We start from the raw sequence: 22,966 nt of genomic DNA, 5'->3' as shown, positions 1-22,966 counted from the left end.
TCCCTCTTCCGGTGTTAATTAGCAGATAATTACTCAGAGGACTTTTAGCCATGGTCATTCAAATCCACATCTGTGCCTGGGAGACCCTGCACCATAGTGAGAGAGGTCCCCCATGTAACTGCCAGGGAGGAGCTGAGCCTGCCTGGGAGCTGCGTGCTCTTGGCAGGATGCTTTGGGGGGTCGATGGCAGATTTGGGGACACACATGTCAGTTACTTCTCTTAGCTTCTAAGTAGAGTGTGGGAGTGGAGGTTTTATTGTGTGAGTCAGTAGGGTTTAAGTTGTCATGCCCTGGGAGAAGTGTGGATGTATGCAGCCTGGATGTGTCCCACAACATTCCCTGTACTGCTGCACAGCTGGAGGTGGGATAGGTCTATTCAGGGCAGCTCTTTTTCTGGGTTCTGAGGGGGCTCTGACAGCTCCATCACACCCTGGACACCCACAGCCAGGGTACCTGGGGGATTTGGGCTGCCCCTGGGTGTGCTGGGGCCATGGGAAGCATACAGTGCTTTGCAGGGCTGTGGCTGCTCGTGGCTCAGGGATTTTTCTCTCCCTTCACTAGGAGGCGCATGCAGATCACGAAGATGTCCTGAAAGCCATCACATCCTTCAAGTCTCTTGTGGTAGGTGGCGATTCTTAAAATAGAGCTCTCCATTTCACGGCTGCATTTCATGAAGAATGAGTCAAGCCTGACATTTGTCTCCTCATTTAAAGAAAAAAAAAACAACAAAAAACAAAACAGAAGGTCTTTTGGAATGGAAAAGATGGTTGATAAAGACTCTTAATTTCAGGTTGCAAGCCTTGAATGCCCCTCTGGTTGAGTCTTTCAGCAGCTGTGTGCTGGCTGTGTGCTCTCAGCAGCAGAGATCTGTGTGCTGCTGCAGAGCTGTGTGTGGGCAGTTGCTGGTGGCTGGGGTCCTTTCATCTCCTTTTGCTTTGCACCCTCATCATGTGCCACCCGATGCTGTTGGTTGAGATGTGCCCCACGGGCATCCCTGGCCAAGGTGCACGTGTTCGTGGCTTCCAGTGCTGTGGCCATCAGTGGGCAATGGACAAATGGCAGCAAAATGATGAGTCAGAGGCACATACCAATGCTGTTTCTGTGTTCTGCTACCTACACCCCTCAAAGTCTTGGTGTAATGAGATGAAAAGGAGGAGTGAAAGCCATCCACATGCACAAAGGTTTCATTTAGCAAAGCTTTTTTCAGTTATTATAAAAGCAGTCATCTGTCTTTGTAGCCACTAAATACCTTTCACTATAACCACTCCAGATGTGGTCCAGCTTCCTTCCTTAGCATGGCAGATGCAGGTTTCAGTGCTTAGCAGTGCAGATAAAAGATAGGGAGGAGAAAGTTCATAGAAAACAGGAAAGGGTGATCATGTTACATTTACTTAGAAGCTCAACTCCCGTTTCGTTTATTCTAGAAGGGGAACGATTCTGTGAAATTGCAATGTGTCAAAAATCTTCAGGAATGCCCATAAATGACAGATGCCCATAGGGGATAGATGGTTTCACTTGAAATGTGCACTGAGCATCACAGTGTGATGATGGTAGGGCTAGAGGGGTTCGGTGTGGGTTTGAGGTTTGAGGGGCAGGGGAGCTTCTCGTGGTCCCATGGTGTCTGGGGCCAGAGAGATGAAGGCAGTGACTGCAGAGCTGCGGGGTGCCTCTGCTTAGACCATGAGGGACTGCGGTGTGTTTTGTATGAATTTGCATCCTGGGAACTTTGGTAGCTGTTGAAGCACCTAGCAATAGCAAAAAAAAGAGAAATTCCCTTCCAGATTATGTGTTTTCAAGCTGAACCCAGTGCTGCTGCCTGTCCTTTGTGCCTGAAGATAATAGTCACAGGGTCTGCATGAAGCTGGCCCCTTCCCTGGGTTTGCCAGGTGATCAATCTCCATCAGAAAGCAGAGCTTGGCAAAACCAACTGAGCCCAGCTTTGGCCTCACAGCAGTTTTCCTCACTGGCAAGTGTTGCTCGGACTGCCTTTGCTCAGTCAGCTCTGTGCTCTGCTTGCTGACAGCCACCCCGTGGAGCTCCAGCAGTCCGCAGCTGTGAGCATCACTGCTGCCTTCTGCACTATGGCAGCTCCAAAAGTTCCCTTTTGTGCTGCTCCACTGCTGTAATGCTCTCCAAGCACCAGCAAAATGAGAAGCATTTAACTGCACAGCTCACTTGGTTTGGAAAATGTGACCCTGCTCTCTCAGAGGCAAAGCTGGTTTGGAAAGAAAAGTTTGCTTGGTGCAATTTGCAATTTCTTTGACATTTTAATGTATTCATTACATCGTAAATCACTGTGGTGTGATTTTTGACAAGCTTCATGAAACAGAGCCGAGGCAGCGACGCTTTCACAAGATGGCAACTTACATTTTGTATGAGTGATAGTATTGATCTTTGCTGGGTTTTTTCTCATCAATCTGGGTTCCTTTTGTGGCAAAGCAGTAAAACTTGGAGCCCTGCAGTGTGGTGCAGTCCTCTGAGTGCTGAGCCCAGCGTGGCCGGTGGGTGAAACCATCTTTGTTGGGATGGTTTGGGTTTGTGCCAGCCCTTTTGCTAACAGAGCACTCTGTGGTGATTTGCAGTCACAGTGCCAGGAGCTGAGGAAAAGGAAACAACTTGAGCTGCAGATCCTGTCCGAATCCATCCAGCGCTGGGAAGGAGAGGACATAAAAACAATGGGAAACATCATCTACATGTCCCAGGTCATGGTGCAGAGCGGGGGAAGCGAGGTGAGTGCATCTGCTGTGTGAAGACATTGTGACCCAATGCCCTCTTAACATGGCACATTACTTTCCCTCTTTTCCCCCGTGAGTTACTGAGAAATAAGAAATGAGGGTGCCTTTATGGTGTGCTTTCGTGTTGCCACTAGTCCTGAACACATTGTGCAATGGGCAAAACCTATTGCCTGAGTGTCACACCTGTGCTTTCAGGAGGCAACAGCCAATAGTGTTAGACCCATAAATGCTGTGTGTTTGGTGTCTGCTGGGTGGGACAGTGCCTTGTAGCATCGACTTGGTTGCATGCAACAACAACTTTTCCCTAAGACCTGTTACACGTAGCCCTTCAGGGTCCAGTCCCTGAGTTCTGTTTGGGATGTGAAGTGCTGGGGACATGAGGTCTTGGTCTTCTGATGGGGAGGGGAAATCAGTAATATCTTCAGAGCCAGCAGGATGCGGATGAAACTGCTCAGAAAAGCCAATGCAGAAATAAAATGCTGTAAAGCAAAAAAGCCAAAACGAGTGCTTTGGGGTTGGTCCCTCTCAGACCATGGTTGCAGCTGCAGCAGGTTTGCTTTGCTGCAGGGAAGTGCTTGTGATACACTTCAGACTGCACTAACCTCTGTTCTTATCCTGGCAGGAGAAAGAAGAGAGATATTTCTTGTTGTTTTCAAACGTTTTGCTCATGCTGTCTGCGAGCCCGCGGATGAGTGGGTTCATCTATCAGGTAGGCACGCTTGATCTGAAGCTGCAAGGCATCAGGTGTGGGAAGGACATCAGATATCTCTTTATCAAACTTGAATCTCCGTTGTGATGTAAATGGGCTGGGAAGGAGGGCTGTGTCTTCCCCATGTGCCAGGTCACGCTGCAATTACCCCCGTGTCCTGCCAGCGGGTTAGACAGCATTTGGGAAGTGTAAGTGCTCTGAAAGTAGAACACAAAACCACACCGTAGCTGTCCTGCGTGCTGTTTTCAAGAATTCAGCATGCGTTGGGTGTCCTGAGCTCACTGTGGGGTTTTTCCCCATACAAACTGGCTGTCAGTGGACGATATCACACAGTCATATGCGAAGGTGATGAGACAGATGAGGAAGGTTTGGGAAGCATTTGGCTGAGTTTTGAGATGTCACCCAGCAGTGGGAGGGAGGTGAGCGGGCAGTGCATCATGCAAAGCAGAGGGACAGGGAAGGGGTTCAGATGAAACAGGGGAAGTTGGTAGTCCTGACTTCTGTGTAAAAAGGGTGAGTAGAAAGAGTGGCAGGTGAGCTGGGGATGACTCAGCTGTCATGGGAGCCTCTGCTCAGGGGTTTAACCCCATTGTGCAGGGAAATCTAGATCCATACATCAGAGGCACGTCTTCCTGCAATCTGAGGCCTTCACAAATTAGTTTTTAATGGCAGTTCCCAAAGAGAAAGGAGTCAGCAGAACAACACCCACGCAGGAGGCAGTCACAGACACTGACTCCTCCTCACTTGTTCTAGGGAAGGCTGCCTTTAACGGGAATGACGCTGACAAAGCTGGAAGATGCTGAAGGGAATGAGCACGTTTTTGAAATCGCAGGTCAGTGCGTGGCATCTGCCAGGGGCTGCCCACAATGCAAGCAGCAGCTGCCACCAGTACCAGTCCTCCTCCTCCTCTTTGACCTTGTACTGTGTGCTGTCCAAGTTCTGGACATCTCCCTGTGCTAAACCAGCTAAAGCCAGTTGTTTGACCCTCTGCTGCAGGGAACATGATGGAGCGCATCACCGTGTCCTGCAGCACCAGCCAGGACTTGCACGAGTGGCTTGAGCACTTGCAGAGGCTGACCAAAGGGACGTGCAACACCGTGTCCAAAACGCAGTCCTGGAGCGCCCATTCGGTGAGCCAGCCTCTTCCCAGCCTGCCTGCTGCTCCTCAGCACTGGCTGAGCTTTTTCTCATCCATTTTCTCAGACATTTGGCTCCACTGGACAGATCCGTGGCCCCCTGGAGCCCCCAAAAATCCTCAAGCCCTGGAGCTTGAGCTGCCTCCGTCCTGCTCCTCCCCTCCGACCATCGGCAGCGCTGAGTTACAAAGAGGTAATCCTGTGTGCGTGTCGAGCGTGGTGATTCCATAGCACTTGTGTTCAGGCATCTTAGTCCAGAAGAGTAGCTTTGCTGCTCCTTTAGGCAGCAGGGATGCTGAGAGAAAACGCTGTGCAAATGAGTGATGCATGCTGGTTGCTGCAGCTGGCTTTATGCTGCAAGTGAAGCATGAGCGTGTGTGTTTGCAGAGTCAGCCCCGCTCCCAGTGTCAGGCCCACAGCTGCACTGAGGGATGGAGGAGCAGGCCTGGTGATTTATATCTACATTTTGGTGACCAGAGCAGGGCGGTGCAGCAACTGTGATGCTTGACCCCATATTCACACACCCATCACCTGCTGGGATGTGTAGCATCCCCCGCAACAACTCCCAGCCTGGAGTAGGAGGCAGCGTGGGGAAACCCAAAATAAACCCCCACTCCTGTTCTCACCCCACGCTGCAACTGCAGGGCCGCCCTTCCCTACCTTGTGTTAAACTTTTGGGATTACTCACCAGTAACGAGACAACGCTCCTCTTACTGACTGAGCACTCCAGTTCTGAGTCACCAGCCTTTCTGGGTACAGCAGCATGGGAGCATCACTGCACGGGCTCCTAGGGGGAGACAGGGATGGGGACAGGGAAAGGGATAGGCCTCGTGGCCAAACTCAGCCCCCCAGCACTGTGGGGCAGCAGCCAGGGGGCTGTGGGACTGCTGCTCCAGGCAGAGATTTTAGGTAACTTCACTGTGTTTTGATAATCTTTCTCAAAATTCATACAACAATGCGTTTCACTTTAGGAATTAAATTGATCCGAAACCAAATGAGCAAGCTGGAAACCAAACCACCCTTACGCTTTGTCCAAATCCTTAACGTAGGCTGAACAGCCCCTGTGCTTGCATGGTGCACTAAAATCTAGGGAGAGGCTTTAATTAGAGGAGTAATTTGTCTGCGTGAAAGCACGAGGGTGAGATTTATTTATAATAGAGGCCAAAACCACAGGTTGAGTGATTTCATTAACACCACGGTCTCCTTTGCAATTTCTCACTCGTTCCCCACTGTGGATTCCTTTACTCCATCAGTGTAAAGGAGATGAGAGGCAGTGTGGGAGGCTCGAGGGGCTGCACACAGCACGTGGAAGGCATGAAAATGTGGTGTGGATGGGAGCAGCAGTGTCACAGCACCTCCAGCCTTCATGAGCCTTCATTGCCAGGCACTGCTGCAGAGCCCTCCGATAGCCAAGAGCTTATCCACCACCTCTGTGTGTTAGCCCTGGGCACGCAGCCATGGCCCTGCGGTGGCAATTGCAGTTGTTGGCTCCAGATTGAAGTGGAGTGCAAAATGACTGATGCTAACGGCTCGGCACGAGTCTCCTCACTTCTGTAGTGAACAAATAACAACCATTTTGAATGTTACTTGCAGGGAAGAGAGCGGGGGAGTTTGATTAAAAGATGAGAGATCTTCAGACATCCATTGTCACTTTAATTGGCTTCTGGTGGTGTAGGATGGGATGGCACAGTGCTGTGTGTTTCCTCATACCTAGCTGTGTTCAGGAAACCCCAGAACCTGCTTGCGCACCGCACAGCACCGCTGTTATTTCCATTGAAATTGGGTCATTTTTCCTGTTCTGTTTCCAGTAATCATTTGAAATGACAGAGCAGGTGCTGTGGGTAAGGCGGTGTGTCCGGATTCAGGTTAGTTAGCAAAGTGAGAAAAGTGTACAGATGATTTCCACTTTTTTGTTTTTTCTGTTTTTCTTTTTCTCGGTGGCTTGCGTGTTGCATTAGGTGAAGGGGTTTTTAGCACTGGGATTTGTACATTCTGCTGTCCAGAGCAGTGGGAGAGCCGTGCAGTGCCCTCTGAGAGTTCACCATAGGTTGGGCAGAGTGCTGCATCCCTTCATCCCCAGGCACCAGTCCTGTGGATATCAGCCCGTTCTAAGCCCCATTCTCTTAAACCAGCAACATCTACTGAAATCTGCCACTAACCCAGGGGGCATGCTCTCTCTGTGGGTGTGTTCAGAGTGGATTAATGCCTGCTTACCATGCGTTTCCCATGTAACTTTTTCAGTTTTTGCATGACGCCGTTCTCCTTTGCATGCTGACAGCAGAAGCAGTGCGGAGGGCACGACAAATTAATCACAGCACTAACATTGAAATGTGTTTTAGAATTGTGGATTTAATGGACTCAGTAAAACCATCAGTCTCTCACACTCATCTTCTCTTTCTTTGCATATTCATTGTAGAGGATGTCTTATATCTTGAAGGTAAGGGTAGATACATCTCTTTGGCTTGTCGTGGCAAAGACTGCTTGGTGCTGTTCCTGCTTCTTTTGCTTGCACAACCCTCGTTTTGCCTGGCTGTGTCTGTATCTTAACACGAGAGTCAGTGGCAATTGGCAAATGTTGAGAGATCTCTCAAGAAGGATTTAGGAGTCTGGTACTAAAACTTCCTGGCATGCCTCATCGTTCCTCAAAACTGGAATTGCATGTAACCTATTAATATACTAATTCCTAATCAGCAAGACGTGTAACTCAGTGAAGGAGCATTCCTTCCTCGCAGAGCCGCAGCAAACACTAACTGTGTGTGCGTTTGTGCCCTGTGTGTGCTGGGGGGTATTTGTACTCTCTGTGCATTGAGAAGCAATGTCTTTCGCCAATTATATTTTTGAATTGGAAATCAAGTTGCATCAAGGAAATAAACGGTATTTTAAAGTTCTCTGACCAAGGCCGCAGAGCTGATAAGCAAACACAAAGCGCTGAGAATGTGGCTGAGTTCTTTGGCCAAAGGCTGTTAGCTGAGGGTTATCTGCTAAAGGAGTGTGTCCTGTCCCAGACCTGCAGTTGCAATTAGGAAACGTTTCTACTCAGTGAAGTGATGGGATCACTGTCCCTGGAGATGTCCCAGAACCATGGGCATGCGGCACTGAGGGACATGGTTACAGGCATGGTGGGATGGGTTGGGGCTTCATTTGGGGATCTTGGTGGTCTTTTCCAACTTGAATGATTCCATGAATTCCCAGCTCTGTTTGAGGGAGCAGTGGCCACAGAGCTGTACACGGGAAAAGAAAAAGCACCATTTCTCCCAGCGCTGTCATTGTCTGCTTTGTAGTTGTGTAATGCTTTGTGCGTAGCATGGATAGCTGCATCCAGCCTGAGCTGCTCTGCTCCTGGAGCTGCCTTTGGTGCTGGTTAAACACAACACTCTGTTTCCCTATAGGACTCCAGCAAAAGCCCAAAAACCATGAAGAAGTTTCTCCCAAAAAGGAAAACGGAGAGAAAAGCATCAGATGAAGAGTTTGTTATTAGGAAAAGTAAGCGCTGATTCTTTTTCTCTTCTTTTCTGAGGTTTGAGCTCAACAGTCTCCATGGACCTTTGAGAAGGGCCTTTCTTACCTTGCAGGATGCAGCGTGGCAGCAAGCCCGTGTGCTGCTGGGGCTCCAGCTGTGTGCAGACCCTGAGCTGGGGCCTTGGGCAGCACCGTGGCCCTCAGTGTGACTCCCACCACGAGGCCACATGGCTGTGGGTGGCTCACTGTGGCCACAAAGCCAAGGAGCTGCTTGCAGGTAGTGAGATGCTGCACTAACCCCGAGTTCTGATAGGCAGCAAGAAGTGTGTCTTCACACCATTTAGTCATGGTGCTCAGTGTCACAGGATGTTACAAAGGCTGGAACATGTGGAGGAGCTCAGAAGGGAATTAGGGAAAGTCCCAACGCTGTCAGTCAGGGAAACAACACTGTCTTGCTCAGAGGCTGGGAGAGGTGAACTCAGAGCTTTTGCAGCACCTGATGTCCGTGCTGTGTTCCAGGTACTGCTGCACTGGAGGAAGATGCTCAGATCCTGAAGGTGATCGAGGCATACTGCACCGGGGCGGGCTTCCAGCAGGCACTCAGCTCAGGTGGGCACACAATGGGTTCTTGAATGCTCCTTCTGCCTGTAACACTGATAACCCTCTGGGAAAAAAACAGCTTGTTACATCAGTGAGCAGTGAGACTCATGTTAGGAAACTGTGTGGTGTTCTATCATCGAGATAAGGGAGCTTCATCTACCCAGTGGTTTAGTTACCATTGTTTTTCTTCTAAACACAGAGAATGAGCAGATAGGAGGGCAGATGAGATGCAGCTACATCTCCAGCACTCGTTAGGAATTAAACAACCCTAGTCAGTGCCTGTGGCTGTCAGCACTGAAAACCTGATGCTAATCTCAGGTTGCATGTAGCTTTAGAAAGGAAGCATGAATATTATCTCTCCATCAGCTGCGTATTTAAGAACGGGCTGCTTCATAAGAACCTATCTCACATCTTCAACTCTGGAAATAAAACTATTTATCACTGCTGGTAAGATGTCAAATTAAATCACTGAACTATCAAATAATGGCACATTTGTGAAAGGGAGACTGTTCTTCGGAGAGCTCCTGACCCTCACTGAGGCATTTCATTTATAAGTAACAATGGAGCTTTGGGTGCCCTGAGTGCTCCTGGAAGCTGGCTCTCACTTGGCAGCACACCCAGCCCCTGTTTCATCCTTCCAGGGCTGTGTTGGCTGTGCTGCCTCTGCAGTGGGCTTCAGGAAAGGTCTCCCTTTTTCTTCCTGATGAGCACTTCTTGCACACAGGCTCCCGTAAGGACTCCATCCCCCAAGTCCTTCTGCCTGAGGAGGAGAAAATCATCATCGAGGAAACGAGGAGCAATGGTCAGACTGTCACGGAGGAAAAGTAAGTGAGGCTGCAGGCCCCTGGCTTGGCTGCTGCCTTGTCCCAGGAGCACCGGGCTCTTCCAGTGGTTATTTTCTTCCTTTATAAGAACAGAGCCGCATTCCCAGCATCTCAGTGATGGCTGTGTCCCCCTGGGAGCCCAGACACAGGTCCTGGGAGCCAATGTGTCGAGTCCCAGCACTCCTCTGGGTGTAGTGAACTGGGTCAGGGAGGGCAGAACAAAACAAGTGGTTTTGTTGTTTGTTTTTAATTTTTCAACTGCGGACACTGCGGTCTGCTGCTGCCCCTCAGAGTGCTGCCCCAGTGCTCCCAGCCTGCTCCATAGCTTCAGCACTTGGGGTGGTAGCATTGGCCCCCTCCTCTTCTCACCCAAGAAGTGCATTCTTTCCAGGTTTGCTTTTTGCAGCACAGCCTGGAGGATTCGGGGCTGCATTGTAAGAAAGGCTGCAGTTTAAAAAACAAAGAAATTGTTATTATTTTTTTTGCAGCAGCATAAACAAGGAAGCCAAACCACAGACCTTGCTGATAACTTCAAGACAGCAAAGCAGGGTTGGTTTGGCTTGTCTTTTTTTTTTTTTTTAGTTTTGAGAAGAGAGTCATGGATTTTTGACTGATGGTCTATCAATGCTCCTGGGCTGTGCTTCCAGAGTGACCTCCATGGCAGCAGTTGTCCATGCAATGCTTATAATGGAGAAATAGAAAATACAAAGGAAAGAGAAAAGCAGGAGATGGAAGCACCAGAGCCTCAGTCACCGAGCTCCCAGTACTGCTGCTGTGTTACTGCACTTCAGCTCTTTATGTTTTCATTTGATTTCTGTTTTCTTGCATTCTTGTTGCAGGAGCCTTGTTGACACAGTTTATGCACTGAAAGATGAAGTGAAGGAACTGAAGCAGGTAATTGCAGTCTGTACTGTGACTCAGCCAGGTGATGTCCAGAAATCTCACCTGGTCCCATCCTGCAGCTGCGGACACACTGCTGCTGCTGTGCCCTTCTGCCAGTGCTGAGGGTCTGCTTGAACAAACTGGGCCCCAAATAGCCCATGTGGTTCATCTCCCAAACCTGCAGAGATGCTGGCACTTTGTCACACGTGCCTCATGTCCCTGGTCACCTTGTCACCTTGTCACCTCGGCTCGTGGAGCAGCCAGGCGTGCAGAAGCTCCTCACCACATTGAGCACGTGGGCATTAACCACCCCTTTCTTCCTTTGTTTTTCTGCTTCATAGGAGAACAAAAGGATGAAGCAGTGTTTGGAGGAAGAGCTGAAGTCCCGGAAGGACCTGGAGAAGCTGGTGCGGCGGCTGCTGAAGCAGACAGACGAGTGCAGCAGGGAGGAGCCAGGGCGCAAGTCATCACTGATCGCCTGAGCTTGGGGAGAAGCTGCTGGCAGTGTGACCTCAGGTGTTTTTTGGGAAGCAGAACTGGATCTTTCGCCTCTTCTTGCTCCTCGTTTTGTTGGTTTGGGGAATTTTGTTAAAAAAAAAAGAAAAAAGAAAAAAGAAAAGAAAAAAATAGTCTTTCTTCCATCCAATAGGGAAATAAAGCAAGCGAGCAATCAGTCACAGCTCAAGCAGTCAGCAAGCGGTCCCTGATTCACAATCCATCTGCAGCAGCTGATACCTCATCGGACCACTGCTGGAGCAAATCCAGCCTGTGCCAGTGACTGCCACTCATGGAGGGTCTGGCAGCAGTTTCCCTGATGAAGCTTAAGCACTTCTTGATGATTTCATTCTCTTCAAAAGCACCAGTACCTATTTATTGAATGAAAACATTATCGAGTTAGCAATGAGCAGAAACCAAAAAGCACCGTGCTCCTTTTTTAGATAATCACGACTGGGGAAGCTATTCCCATCCACCTTCTTTTTCCCCATTAGTTGACTGTAGTGAACCAGAGCCCAGCACTACTGCAGTTCCCGTGTGACCTCGATGCTGATTAGAACATGCAATTAACACAAAGACGTTTTAACTCCTTGGGGAAGTCAAACCTGGAGCACCTGTCAGAGCACATGGGAAGGTGTGTTGCACAGTACTGCCTCCTTACAGCTCGTTGTTAGCACAACAGGTAATGCCCCCACCCCCTTTTCTTAAGCATGACCTGAAACTCTTACCCCCTGCTTTATTTGCCCTTGGAGTGTCCACATATTATATGAGTTTATAGTTTTGCTGTGCTTCCCCTCGCAGGACGTGCTTTTCTCCGTATGAAATGCAAACACTGCTTGACAGCAAAAACAGCCCCCAGATATGCTCGTCCCCTGATCCCATCTGCCCACATTAGGCTCCTGCCCGAGGGCCAGGACGGCCGCTTCTCCCCCATGGCTCCAAAGGGGCTTTCATTAAAGGAAAAAGGAACTTCTGGGATAGGAAAGGCATTTATATTTAGGCTTTGACAAGAGCTGGAATGCCCCTGGGGCAAGGACGTGCAGCACCTCTCAGATCCCTGCACAGTTCCTCAAACACTGCACACAGACAACATGCATATGTATCAGTTATCTTCACCTTATTTGGCATTACACTCTAGTTTGTAACTGATGTTTTCCTCCCTTCCTTAGCAGCATTGTACAATTAACCTTCTGTTAATGATAAGTCTTCAGTCTATCACAGGGCAGCACGGTCCCTGTGCACGCAGCCACACCGCTGCTCCTTATAGTCCTACGCTGGTCATGAAGGATATAATAGAGGCAATAATTACAACTCCCTCCTTGCAAATAAAATTCAGGCAGAATGTGGCAAACGGTGTTTAGGGAGAGCTGGACCCTGCCGTGCTGGGTGAGCCATTTCCCAGCATACCCACCTTCCTGCACATGCTGGCTTGACTGCACCTCTGTCCACCCCAGCACTGTCATACCCAAACGTGGGCTGGGCTGGGGCTGTGCAGTCAGCACAAGGAGGAAACCAAGGGCCGTTTGTACACCTCAGAGAGGGTAGAAACGTTCCCCTGCTGTCCATGGTCTAGCTGAAACCCATGATGTGTACATATGCATGTTTATAAGATGTAAGGTGATGGAGGGAGCACTGGGACAAGTTGGATCAGGCATTTGTCCAGAGCTAGAAGCCAAAAAATATATAAAAATAAAAAGGAAAAGAAGCCATGTTGGATGGACAGCAATGTTTCCACATTTACTTTGTTTACAGTGCTTTGTAAATAGGTTCCAGTGAGTCTGTCTTTAGATGGATGTTGTGTCAGCTGCCTTCCAGTTTATCTTTGTCACGTAGGTTTATTTACTGTAACTACTTGTGCAAGTTCAACTTTTCTAACATGTTTTTATTTTGGACAGTTTTTTAATTGACATTTTCAACAAATAAAGGATAAAAATCACTTCCTAGTTCTTTGTGTCCATCTCCCCTCTCTCTGGGGCCGCACCCAGGGAAGCAGGTTGGTGCAACGTGAAAACCTGCTGAGCACTCAGCAAGTACAGCAGCACTTGCCTTGGGCATCCCTTGTTTCAGAGAAAAGGGTTCTGCCCACTGACCCACTAGACACCAGGAAAATGCTGGTGTGGATGGTCACCATGGTGTTTGTGGGGTCATTCCCCACTGGTGCTGGGGCAGGAAGATGCGTTTCCATCCCTTGAGCCCCAGTTGTGTCCCATTGGAAGGAATGATCTATGGAGACAAGCTCTCCTCCATCTCACTGCTCGGTTGCTGTAGTTAAGTCACTTCCTGCCTGTTTGATTTTTTTTCTTTTTCTCTGGTTGCTACATTACCTTTTTTTTCTGGGGATAAGGTGTGGTGACAGGATTTCCTTTGGTCTACCTCTTGGACAAATCCCCTCCTGCACGCTGCTATCGTTAACTCTTTGGTGGGACACTCAGACAGAGCAGTGCCACATCCAGACCCAAGTGTCCCTTGGCACAACCAGGAGAGCAAGGACAAAGCAACCCTCAGCTCATTTTGGAGGAAGCACCTCCCCTCCCATGTCTTCATGAGGCCAAATCCAGGTCTTAACCAGAATCCCGCCACTCTCTACTGAATATGGACCCCATTTGTTCCCTTCTCTCAGTCCCACGCATCCTCTTTGCACGAACAAAATCACACAGGCAGCACCAGCATCCTCCAGGCAACAGAGCTGGGCACCAAAAGCCATCAGTGTGAGAACAGACCCAAAAAGCAGCTTAATGTGTTCAGTCAGAACCTGGTGTGGCTGGGGCAGCCTGGGAGGTGCCCATCTGGTGCCAGGGCAGCTGCCTTCAATGTGCCCGTTGTATTCATCTTCTCCTCAGCCCTTTTTCACTCAGGAAGAAGAACAATCAGCTTAGGAACTGTAAATTCCACAGCCCAATAAGTGATGGCGGGGCCCTGCAGTGAGGGAAAAATCACTGTACTGATGACCTTCAAACTTTCCACGTGGAGAGGAAAGCTGCAGCACTGTGGAGGGGAGGAGAACAAAGCAGCCCAGGAGAAGGCCACAGGCTGATCCTGGCAGCTGGATGGTGACACATGCATCGCCTCCCCTCCCACGTGCAGCCTCTCATCAGCATCCCACAGACTATTTTTGGCAAGTGAAGAAACGAGAGCCCCAGAAAAGGCAGCGGTGCGAGGCTAGGAGACTCACTGGAAGAGAGAGATGGCATTTAACAGCTTTCCAGCCCAGCAGCACCTCTACTCCTGAGAGCACTGAGCTCCCCACCCAGATCCCTACAGGCTCTGACCACATGCACAGCACCACACCATCCCATTCCCCTGTTACAAAGCAAGAAACAGAACCCTGCATCACCCAGGCACAAGCAGAAGCCCTCTTCCAGCCAGGTGCTATAAATTCCCTAAACAAGACCCTCCAGCTGCACCTCATGCTGCCTTGCTGCCCTCCTGCCGTTGCTTGGAATGCACCCAGCCCTGCCCTGCATCTCCAATGTGTCCCAGTGCATTTGGGGACAGCTGTCCCCATTGTGTCTCCTGCTCTGTCCTGATGCCCTGTTGATCCCCAGACCCTGTGCATGACACCAGGAGGTCATAATGGAAGGGCCAGCAGCATTCAAAGGAGATAAAAACCCCCAGCCATGGGACATGACACTGTGCAAAGCCCATTGCAGCTGTGGGGTGCTTGCTTTGGTGGTGCTGTGCAGCCTGCATGATGTGCTCAGGGAGACCCCAAATGTCAAAATCCACTGCAAAACACAGCCGCAGCCACATGCCTCTCCTTCACGCTGTGCAGTTTCCCATGCACTTTGGGTTAGTCCCTCTGTCCATAAAGATGAGGCAGTTTTAGCTCAAGTTAAATAAATAGTTTTTATACATGGCATGGTACAAGAACGCTCCGTTCTCAGACAAAGTTATGCAGCTTTGGAGAACAGCCACCAAACTGCAAATTGAATTATAGCGAAACCAGGCGGCAGAGCAATCCTGCCCTGACTTTGTGCAGGCAGTAATGGGCACTCACCACTGATATGCTCGACCTAGCAGCACTGTGCTCGAGCACTGCAGCAGTACCAGGTCCACAGCCCCATGCTGCACAAACCCTGAGGAGCACCCAGATCTAATATCTCCTCCACTTGCAGACCTGTTGCCTCCAGGAGCGTTCCCAGTCTTTATGCATCACTTTGTGCTCCTGCTACCCTAGTGCTTTCTTGGTCCTGCTCCCATGGAAGACAGCTAGAGAGGGGTAGCAGGTCCAAACCTGACCACGGTGGCCATGCCCTTTCCACGGGAGCTCTCTACCTGGCAAGAGAGCATTCTCATGGGCAAATTTGGTTCACCAAAATCAGAGCAGCACCAACGCCCTACAAGAGCTCTGAGCTGAAATCAGCAACCACCTCCAGGCACCAACAGTGTTTTTGATGATGGGTGAATTTCAACCAGCCCAAATTTGGCCACACTGAGCAAAAAGACTGAGTCCTGTAGGCAGCTATGGGAGGAAAAAAGGGGCTCTCAGCATAATACATTTGGGGTGGCAATAATGTATCACCAACAGCCAACACATATGGACAGTGCCTGGCTGATCAGTTCCTTTAGAGGAGTTCTTCAGCCTTTTAATGGTTTTTTTGTGGGTTTTTTTTCCGTTGGTGTTCTGTAAGTAGATGGTTACAGGAGATATGCACAAACCTAGCATGGCTGGGGTGCCCTGAGCCATCCTATAGTGGTAAGAAAGAAAGAGCATTGATGGAGTTTGCTAAATAGTGGGGCACAAAGTGGCCAGCAGAGCAGGGCATGGTGGATCTGATACACAACCCTGTCAAGGAAAGAAAAAATGCACAGACAACAACAGCTTCAAACTTTTTTCCTTTCCTGTTCTCAGGGCCCCTTGGCCCTCATCAATAAATAAAAACATATACAAATTAAGAAACAAGAACAACAAAGAGGCAGAGGAACATAAATACGGGAAACAGGGAAAGCCCCTTGGCTCAACGGTATGGCTGGGCCCCTTCTCTCTACAGCCTGAACATGCCAAAGTAGGTGTTGCCAGGGTTGGGGTTCACTAGCGTTGAGTCCGTCACATTGACGAAGACCATGTCACCCTCCCGCAGCTCAAAGACGCCGCCTTCCCGGATGGACTGGAGCTCACAGAGAGCTGTGGAAGTGCTGTGCGTGTCAAGTCCCTTCATCAGGAGCCGGTCCTCTTCCATGGGGAGGTACAAATAAATATAGAGGGTGAACGGCGCCGAAGCCGCTGCCTTGGTGCAGAAGCTGACTTGTGAGTAGATGTAGTAGAGGCCTGCTTTCTCCACCTTCAGCTTCCCCCCGTGGTAGGTTATCAAGCTGTTCGTCGGGGCATAGCTTGTCGTCTTCCACTCCAGCACTGGGGAGAAAATATGGCTGTTGAGCTGGGATAATCTCGCCTAGGAGGCTGATTTTTGGGGACAGCTCCATGGGCAGGAGAAGGTTCCTGTCCACCCCAGGACCCCAAACCATGGGACAGATTCCCATCCTGAAGCTGAGATGCAGTTAACCCTATTTCTTGTTGCTGGCCAGACACAAACCCTTACATTGATGTGAACAGAGGAGGACTTTGTTTCCTTCATCCAACCACGTGGAAATCATAGAATCATAGTCTGGCTTGGATTGGAAGTGACCTTAAACATCAGTGCTTGGGGCAGAGGTAAGAATTCTATGAGGAGGTGCAAAAATGAACATCTCCTGGGCTTGGTGCTGCTCCCACCTCCAGGAGCTCTGCCCACCCTGCATAGCTGCTGCCTCTGAAACTTCTGGGGCATGAGTGGTGTCCTTGGAGCAGCTCGTGGACATGATCTCCCATCGGGACATCTCCTCTGCCTCCCACTGCTGAGTTGCAGAGACCAGGTCAGCTTTGTAATTAATTGCAACAAGCACTCCAACAGGGAGTTTCAAAATGCAACGAGCATCTTGATTCTTTGATCTTATCTAAAACAGAGCTTTCCACAGGTACACCGAGCTCTGCGTGAATTGCTGCGTCAGAGATGGAAAGAGCAGTTGCCGATTACCGGCAGTTACTCCAGAATTAAATCAAACATGCTCTGATTGAGGAGTCCATGCGAGGTTGAGAGGCTGACCCTGCAAACTCTTATTGACCTCAGTGAGCCTTGTGGGATGGCACCTAGCTAGCACCGTGCTGGGGACAAAGCCACAAGCCTTGCCTTACCTGGCACTGGCCCGCTGCTCTTCACCCCTGCCAGGTGTGTTGCGATCGGCTGCCTCTTCTCCTCTGCAATTCAGAAACACCAGTGTTACTGGTGCCCAGCACTGCCCTGTCCCCACAACCCAGCACCTCCCGCCCCTGTGGCTTTTCCATGGTGCACATCCAGCCCAGGGGCAGTTTGTAAAGCCCCCTCCCCTTTTGAGTGAGGCAGGGTCAGGCCTCTGCTCAGTAATGACATGACCTGGGTGTGTTAACTCCTTACCTGCTACGGATGTCTCATTCCTGCTCTTCAAGTGGGGATGCTCGTGGCCTGCAAGGAGAAAAGGCCAAAGATTTAATTTCGGGTTTGTTTTCATCAGCTTAGGGCAATGCAGTGTCTTGGCAAGACAGCCACAGCCAGGTCTCTGCCAAACCCAAGTCACACACGGTCCCACCCCATGGAGATGTTTTTCTGTTCCCAGCAGACCCCACCATGGGCACCACGGGACACAACCCTGTCCCCTGTCCCCTGCCCACTGCCCCCTGCTCATCTCTATCCCCTCCAGCAGCACCAGGACACTCACCTCTGTGCATTTCAAATTTTGGTGACTCCTCCTTGGCTGCTCTATCCTGCAACAACAGCAAAAATATATACTTGAAGACATATATCCTTACATTCTTTTAAATAAATGCACTATTTTAAGATGTATGAATCAAATTCCATTAAAGTCTGTGTATAAAGGATGCTCTGGACAACATGTGTTTGGTAACATCAGAAAGTACCAGAATCTGTCACGGCCCCGAGCACCTTCCCAGCATTGGGTGGGCTGCCCTATTCTTTGTATCATAGGGGATGCAGAGCTTTTGGTCTTAGGCCTTTACATTAAAAAATATGCAATTAAAATGCTCTGCAATGTGGCACTTCTGCACCCAAACATGACAAGCCTCTGCAGTAGATGGAGGCGATTTCCTTTAGCCGTGGGGAGGCTTTTGAATTGCATCCTCCTCCTGCTCCTCTCTGGACTCACTCCAGCTGGTTCAAGCCATGCACTGTCATTAATGCCTGAGCATGACAGTGCTCCTGACATCCTCCTTCCCACCCACACAACAGCTGTGCAAGCTGGAAGACAGCAGAACAACGTTTTTCAGGCCATGATGGAGCTCAGCCGGGTGGCAGCTCCATCCCATCCCGCCTTGGATGCTGCAGTTGGTCATGCTCCGGCCACACTTTGAATTAAAAATGGATCTTTCATTGACATCAATAATGTAAAAATATCACTTCAAAAAAAGGTATAAAAAAGAGCTCTTGTTCTGTAGCCCCAAGATTAAGAACACCCATGGTTTTCAAGAAGGCTTTGGGTGGTGCTTTGTGTGTGCCTGGGAGCCTCCCTCCACCTTCAGCAGGGGCTGTATCCACCCAGCAGCCATCTACCTTGCACTGAAGGTCCTGGAAACCTTTTAGAACTTTTTCACAGTCCAATAACGTCGACTTCTGACCTTCTCCCGTCTGACATTTCTGCACTTTCCTCAGGAAGATGTAATCTTCATTTAAACTCAACACCTCTTCCATCTGCCGGTGGGGGAGAGAAGAGAGAGGGTCAACGGGTTGCTACTGGGAAATGCAGGCAGGAGGTGTCCCCTCCAAATCAGCAGCCTGGGAAGGCCAGTGGTCATCACTCAGCATGGGGAGGAGAGAGACATCAATTGCTCCCACCAAGCGCCAGCAAAATCCACAGGGCAGGTGCCCCGGCCTGGAGCTGCCCCACTTTGCTTGGCCAGGAAGCCCACGCCCCAGGCTGTCACCCACTTGCATCTTAATTTAGATCAGGACGACACATTTAAATGCCATTAATATCAGTCTTATCTTTGCATCTGCATTCTGTGTTTAAGATATATTCCATTTCTGTAGTTTACACGTTTTCTGCTTTGGGGGGGAAATAGTTTTAGGTTGGTGATTTTAAGCGTTGTGCAGTGCTGCTGCAGTCACAGCAACTTCAAAAAGAGCTCTTCGGTTTTTCAGTTTTTGCTAAGCGTTGTCCCACGTGTGGGACAGGATTATGGACATTAGGCAGCTTCCATCTAAAAGGGCAAAGTATTCAGAACCACTGTTTGTTTTCCCAAAGCAGAAAGAATCCCAGAATCAGAGAATTGTTTGAGTGGGAAGAGATCTCTAAAGGTCATCTCGTCCAACTCCTCTGTAATAAACAGGGACATTACAGCTCCATCAGGTGCTCAGAGCCCCGTCCAGCCCGACCTTGAGAAATTTCCTTTCCTGACTCCCTTATCCTCCTGATGAGTGTCCTGGCACCAGCGTGACCACCAGGAGCCTGAAGGCTAGGACAGCCCCCCCTAGTTCACCCAGGTTGGCCACTTCTGCCAGGTTTGCTCTTAGCAGCTCCTCTTTACTGATCCATTCTCACTTTGTTAATGAGGGGAACAGCTCTCTTCATCTGTGCACATCTTCTCTTAGTGGCAAGTTAGAGCAGAAACAAGAACATGGGTGTATAAACCCCATTGCTGTATCAGTCCAGCGGCAAGCAGCATCTTGCCCCATGTTCCTCCTCTGGGTGACCAGCTTTCTCCGTGCTGAAGACAAATGGTGTTAGCAATCCATCAGAGACAACCTTATTTCTAGACTTACCTTATCCATCTTCATGTGAAGATATAAACAGAAGAGTACAGTCCCAATGGTCTGTACCACCATAAATACAGCGAGGAAGCACATAAACATTTTCATGGTGCTGGGAGAGGTGCTGCCCATGGGTCGGGGTGCTGCAGAGCTGTAGGCTTCATTCATCCTCCGGGCACGGTGCTGGTGCTCCTGCAAATGAGCTGCTTGCAAGTAGCATGAGAACTGTTGTGTGAGCAGCCGCTGCTCAAGGGATAGTTTGCAGCAACCTACACTTCCTGGAAAAAAACCTTCGTAGTGGGTAGGTTTGTTCACCACTGTCTCCCACAACAAAAAAAGGAGGTTGCTTAGACTTTCTTCTCTGGTGCACTTCCATACTTTTTCCTACCGTCCTACCAGAAGCAGGTAGCAATTCTTATTCTGAATATTCATATCTGCCTCTGAAACACTCCTGGTTTTGCCCCAGCGTTGTTTTTTTTTTTTTCCTATTGTGGATGAATGCTTCATGACTAGTCATCTTCAGAGCAGTGTAGGCCATGAGTCAATGGGCACTATCGCTGAATTGTGGTGGGGGCTGCCAGGCACTAGGAAGCTCTTTGGAAGTCATTTGTTTCTCGAAATGGAAAGAAAGGCTTTCTATTCTGTTTCCTTCATGAAGAGGACAATTTTGCAACACCGAGGGGGAGGCAGATGGGTTGTGCTGGTTCCTGTCCTTCCCTTGTGTCCCACATAGGTGAAGTCTCCCCGGGTAGGGTTAGGATGGATGCTCCTGGGGAAAGAGACCTCTTTGTGGGCACTAGGACCACAGTGTGGGCATGGCTTCATGCTCCTGGACAGCAGTGTGGGCATGGCTTCATGCTCCTGGACACTTTAGGTCTTGATGTTTGGCCTTCAGTTTGGAAAGACATATTTTGAGCAGTTTTTCCACTGTCACAGTGAAGTTCTCACTCTGCAACCACAGGCATAAGCATCTTCAGTCTCTGCTGCTGTTGCTAACACGCATCTGGGCATGGAAAGGATTGCTGGGGTCTCTGGGCACTGCTACCAACCACAGTTCTCCACCACAGACTGTCTTTGCTCCATGCCAGAGCAAAGGGGATGAAGTTGGACTGCCTGCACGGGGGGGGGGGGGGGTTGAGGTGATCAAACCATCATGCAAAGTTGTTTTGAAAGAAACAGGCTGAAGGCAATGCTCTTATCAGATGTGCACACAGCAATTAAAGGGCCGGATCCTGCCAGAAGCAGGGTGGTGCCAAGCAGGGCTGCTCACCTACAGTGACAGCAGAGGAAGGCTCCCAGTGCCATGGGGCTGCACAGCACAGCAGGATGGGCTCCAGCGCTCGCTTTTGCTATCTACCCACTCTCTCACATCCTGTACTGTGTGGTTAGGGTGTTCTTAGCTGCAAATGCAAGCCCTGGTAGCAAAGCACAAACATCTTTGCAACCCAGTCAGTGTTTGACCTTGGCAGGTCACTGTGTTCCTAAATATAGCCAAATAACCCAAATATAACCAAATATAACACAGATCATAAATGTGTGACAGTGCCCAGGTCTTGGCTGGCAGCAATGCAGGGGCTGGTGGACTGGTGGATCTCTGGGGTCCTGTGCCCTCTTGCTATGCTGACTCTGTCACCTTCTTGCACAGAGGGGAGAGCTGAATTAGAGAATCGTAGAATCATGAAACCATTAAGGTTGGAAAAGATCTCTAAGATCATCAGATCCAACTGTCAACCCATCCCCATAGCATTAAAATTGATATTATCTTTGGGAATACCAGCTCTGGTCCCTGGCAGGGTTCTGAGCTGACACTGAGCTCCCAGAACTGTCCTTGCCACGGAAGTCTGCCATTAAAACCATGAAGAAGCTGCCCCCAAGGAAACCCCATGGCACGGGGGGCCACAGCAACCATCAGCACCTGCTCTCCAAAGTCCTCGCCCCATGCCTTGGCCAGAGGGCAACCACTGACATTTTCCAAGGTTCTTCAGACTTTCCTCCAAATTTAATACCCGTTTTTGGAGGAAGTCTTCATATGAGAAAAAAAAAAATTGCACGAGAAGTCGTCACTTTATACTTTCCCCGAATCCTCAGTGTCAGGACCCAGAGGCAGTCAATAAAGTGTGAAACCACAGCAGTGAGTGATGCAGAGAGCAGCAAATAATGCTTTGCACATCTATTCCTGAGCCCTGGCCGTCCCCAGAAGATGAAACTCTTTCAGAGATGTTTCTGGACTACCACCTGTCACAATTGCACCAAGATGAGAGAAAGCTGCAGGTAATGCTGGAAAGCCCAGCCCCACAGCACACACCTGCAGCTCTGCGAGGATGGAGAAAGGCATTTTGGGGTCCCCAACATAAAATGCTGATGGAGGCTCTCTGATTTGCTGTGAAAACCAGGAAACACACCCTCAATAGTCACTGGTGCCCTGACGAAAAAGACAGCGTGGAAAATATGACAGCGGGGATCCCAGCAGAGGTTTGTCAGCACGCCTCATTGGGAGTTCAGGTTGGCCACTCTTCTTCACTAAAACATTTTGTTGTGTTGGCAACCCAACCCCAACCATCTCCTCTGGCCTCATCCTGTGGTGGTTCTGTGCCACATGGGTGCGGGTGAGAGGCTCAAAATCCGTGTCATCTCCTGCCAGAGCCAGGTTGTCTCATGGTTAGGCATCACTGGACATTTCCTGTCATAGGAACTTGGATAAGCGAGCAGAGGGGCACAGTCCAGAGGGACAGTGGAGGACCCAGCACCTACCTCTGTGGGATTCCCCCAGAGAAGATAAAATTCACCTGCACATGGAGACAATCCCACCACTGGGAAACCAACAGGGTTTTCTGTTATCCCCAGCCCTCTGAATATAACTATAACCATGGGCACAGTTCCTTCAACCCGAGTGAGACAATGGGAAAATGTGATCCATCACTTGCATTCCTACTGACCTAGTTGCAGTATTTCCGCTGATCAGCAAATTGTCTCCACTGCACTCGGTTTTGTTTACCAAGAAAATATCCGGTTGCAAGCCCTGGTGATCTGCCAAAGGCTGGGAGCAGTTCTGAGCACAGCAAGGTGAAAGCTGATGAAAAGAGAGTGAATTTTTTGGGTGCTTGCTGCGGTTTCATGTAACTAGCTCTTTAAAACCTGCTGCTCACCTCACCAGCTAGTTAGGCTTGACAAAAGCCAGGTGCTGTGCAGCACCAAGAGCAATACACTCAGAAGGAGGATTTTATTCTGAGTCACAAAAGGAGTTTGCCTGCAATGCTGTAGGAGGGATGCAGAAGGGAACCTATGAGAAAAAAAACTGATTTAGTCCTTCTGACCATGACCAGAAATTTGAGTTTTTACATCATTTGTT

General features: G+C 49.6%; 2 protein-coding genes across 3 annotated transcripts in view; one reads left to right on the top strand and one right to left on the bottom strand.

Annotated features, from left to right (window-relative positions):
• ARHGEF6 (Rac/Cdc42 guanine nucleotide exchange factor 6) overlaps positions 1-12,776 on the top strand; it is a 30,530-nt gene extending 17,754 nt beyond the window's left edge. For both annotated transcript variants that reach the window (XM_065729454.1, XM_065729453.1), the window contains exons 11-22: positions 562-621; positions 2,583-2,729; positions 3,358-3,444; positions 4,198-4,276; positions 4,441-4,574; positions 4,648-4,773; positions 6,997-7,017; positions 7,970-8,063; positions 8,559-8,648; positions 9,364-9,463; positions 10,303-10,357; positions 10,687-12,776. In XM_065729454.1, the coding sequence (XP_065585526.1) occupies positions 562-621; positions 2,583-2,729; positions 3,358-3,444; positions 4,198-4,276; positions 4,441-4,574; positions 4,648-4,773; positions 6,997-7,017; positions 7,970-8,063; positions 8,559-8,648; positions 9,364-9,463; positions 10,303-10,357; positions 10,687-10,827 (1,134 nt within the window). In that variant the 3' untranslated portion in view covers positions 10,828-12,776. The remainder of the gene's footprint in view (positions 1-561; positions 622-2,582; positions 2,730-3,357; positions 3,445-4,197; positions 4,277-4,440; positions 4,575-4,647; positions 4,774-6,996; positions 7,018-7,969; positions 8,064-8,558; positions 8,649-9,363; positions 9,464-10,302; positions 10,358-10,686) is intronic.
• Positions 12,777-15,663: 2,887 nt separating this feature from the next.
• Positions 15,664-19,858, bottom strand: CD40LG (CD40 ligand). Its single transcript, XM_065729461.1, has 6 exons — positions 19,630-19,858; positions 18,421-18,558; positions 17,573-17,618; positions 17,272-17,319; positions 17,013-17,075; positions 15,664-16,193 (listed from the first exon to the last, which is right to left on the bottom strand). Exons 1-6 carry the CDS (start codon positions 19,783-19,785, stop codon positions 15,826-15,828), a joined length of 819 nt encoding a protein of 272 aa, XP_065585533.1. The 5' UTR covers positions 19,786-19,858; the 3' UTR covers positions 15,664-15,825.
• Positions 19,859-22,966: the final 3,108 nt, after the last annotated feature.

The sequence above is a fragment of the Cyrtonyx montezumae genome, unplaced genomic scaffold (assembly GCF_038088225.1).
Source record: "Cyrtonyx montezumae isolate F1298 unplaced genomic scaffold, pur_monq_1.0 scaffold_11, whole genome shotgun sequence".
In the NCBI taxonomy this organism is placed as follows: Eukaryota; Metazoa; Chordata; class Aves; order Galliformes; family Odontophoridae; genus Cyrtonyx; species Cyrtonyx montezumae.
This window is presented reverse-complemented; position numbering and strand designations above follow the sequence as displayed.

What these genes read in the sequence shown, in the direction of transcription:
- CD40LG (XM_065729461.1), bottom strand. Translation starts at nt 19,785, where the DNA reads ATGAATGAAGCCTACAGCTCTGCAGCACCCCGACCCATGGGCAGCACC. An exon ending in GAATGAGACATCCGTAGCAG is followed by an intron (nt 17,076 to 17,271) that starts GTAAGGAGTTAA and finishes TCTGAATTGCAG; the next exon opens with AGGAGAAGAGGCAGCCGATC. An exon ending in GAGCAGCGGGCCAGTGCCAG is followed by an intron (nt 16,194 to 17,012) that starts GTAAGGCAAGGC and finishes TTTTCTCCCCAG; the next exon opens with TGCTGGAGTGGAAGACGACA.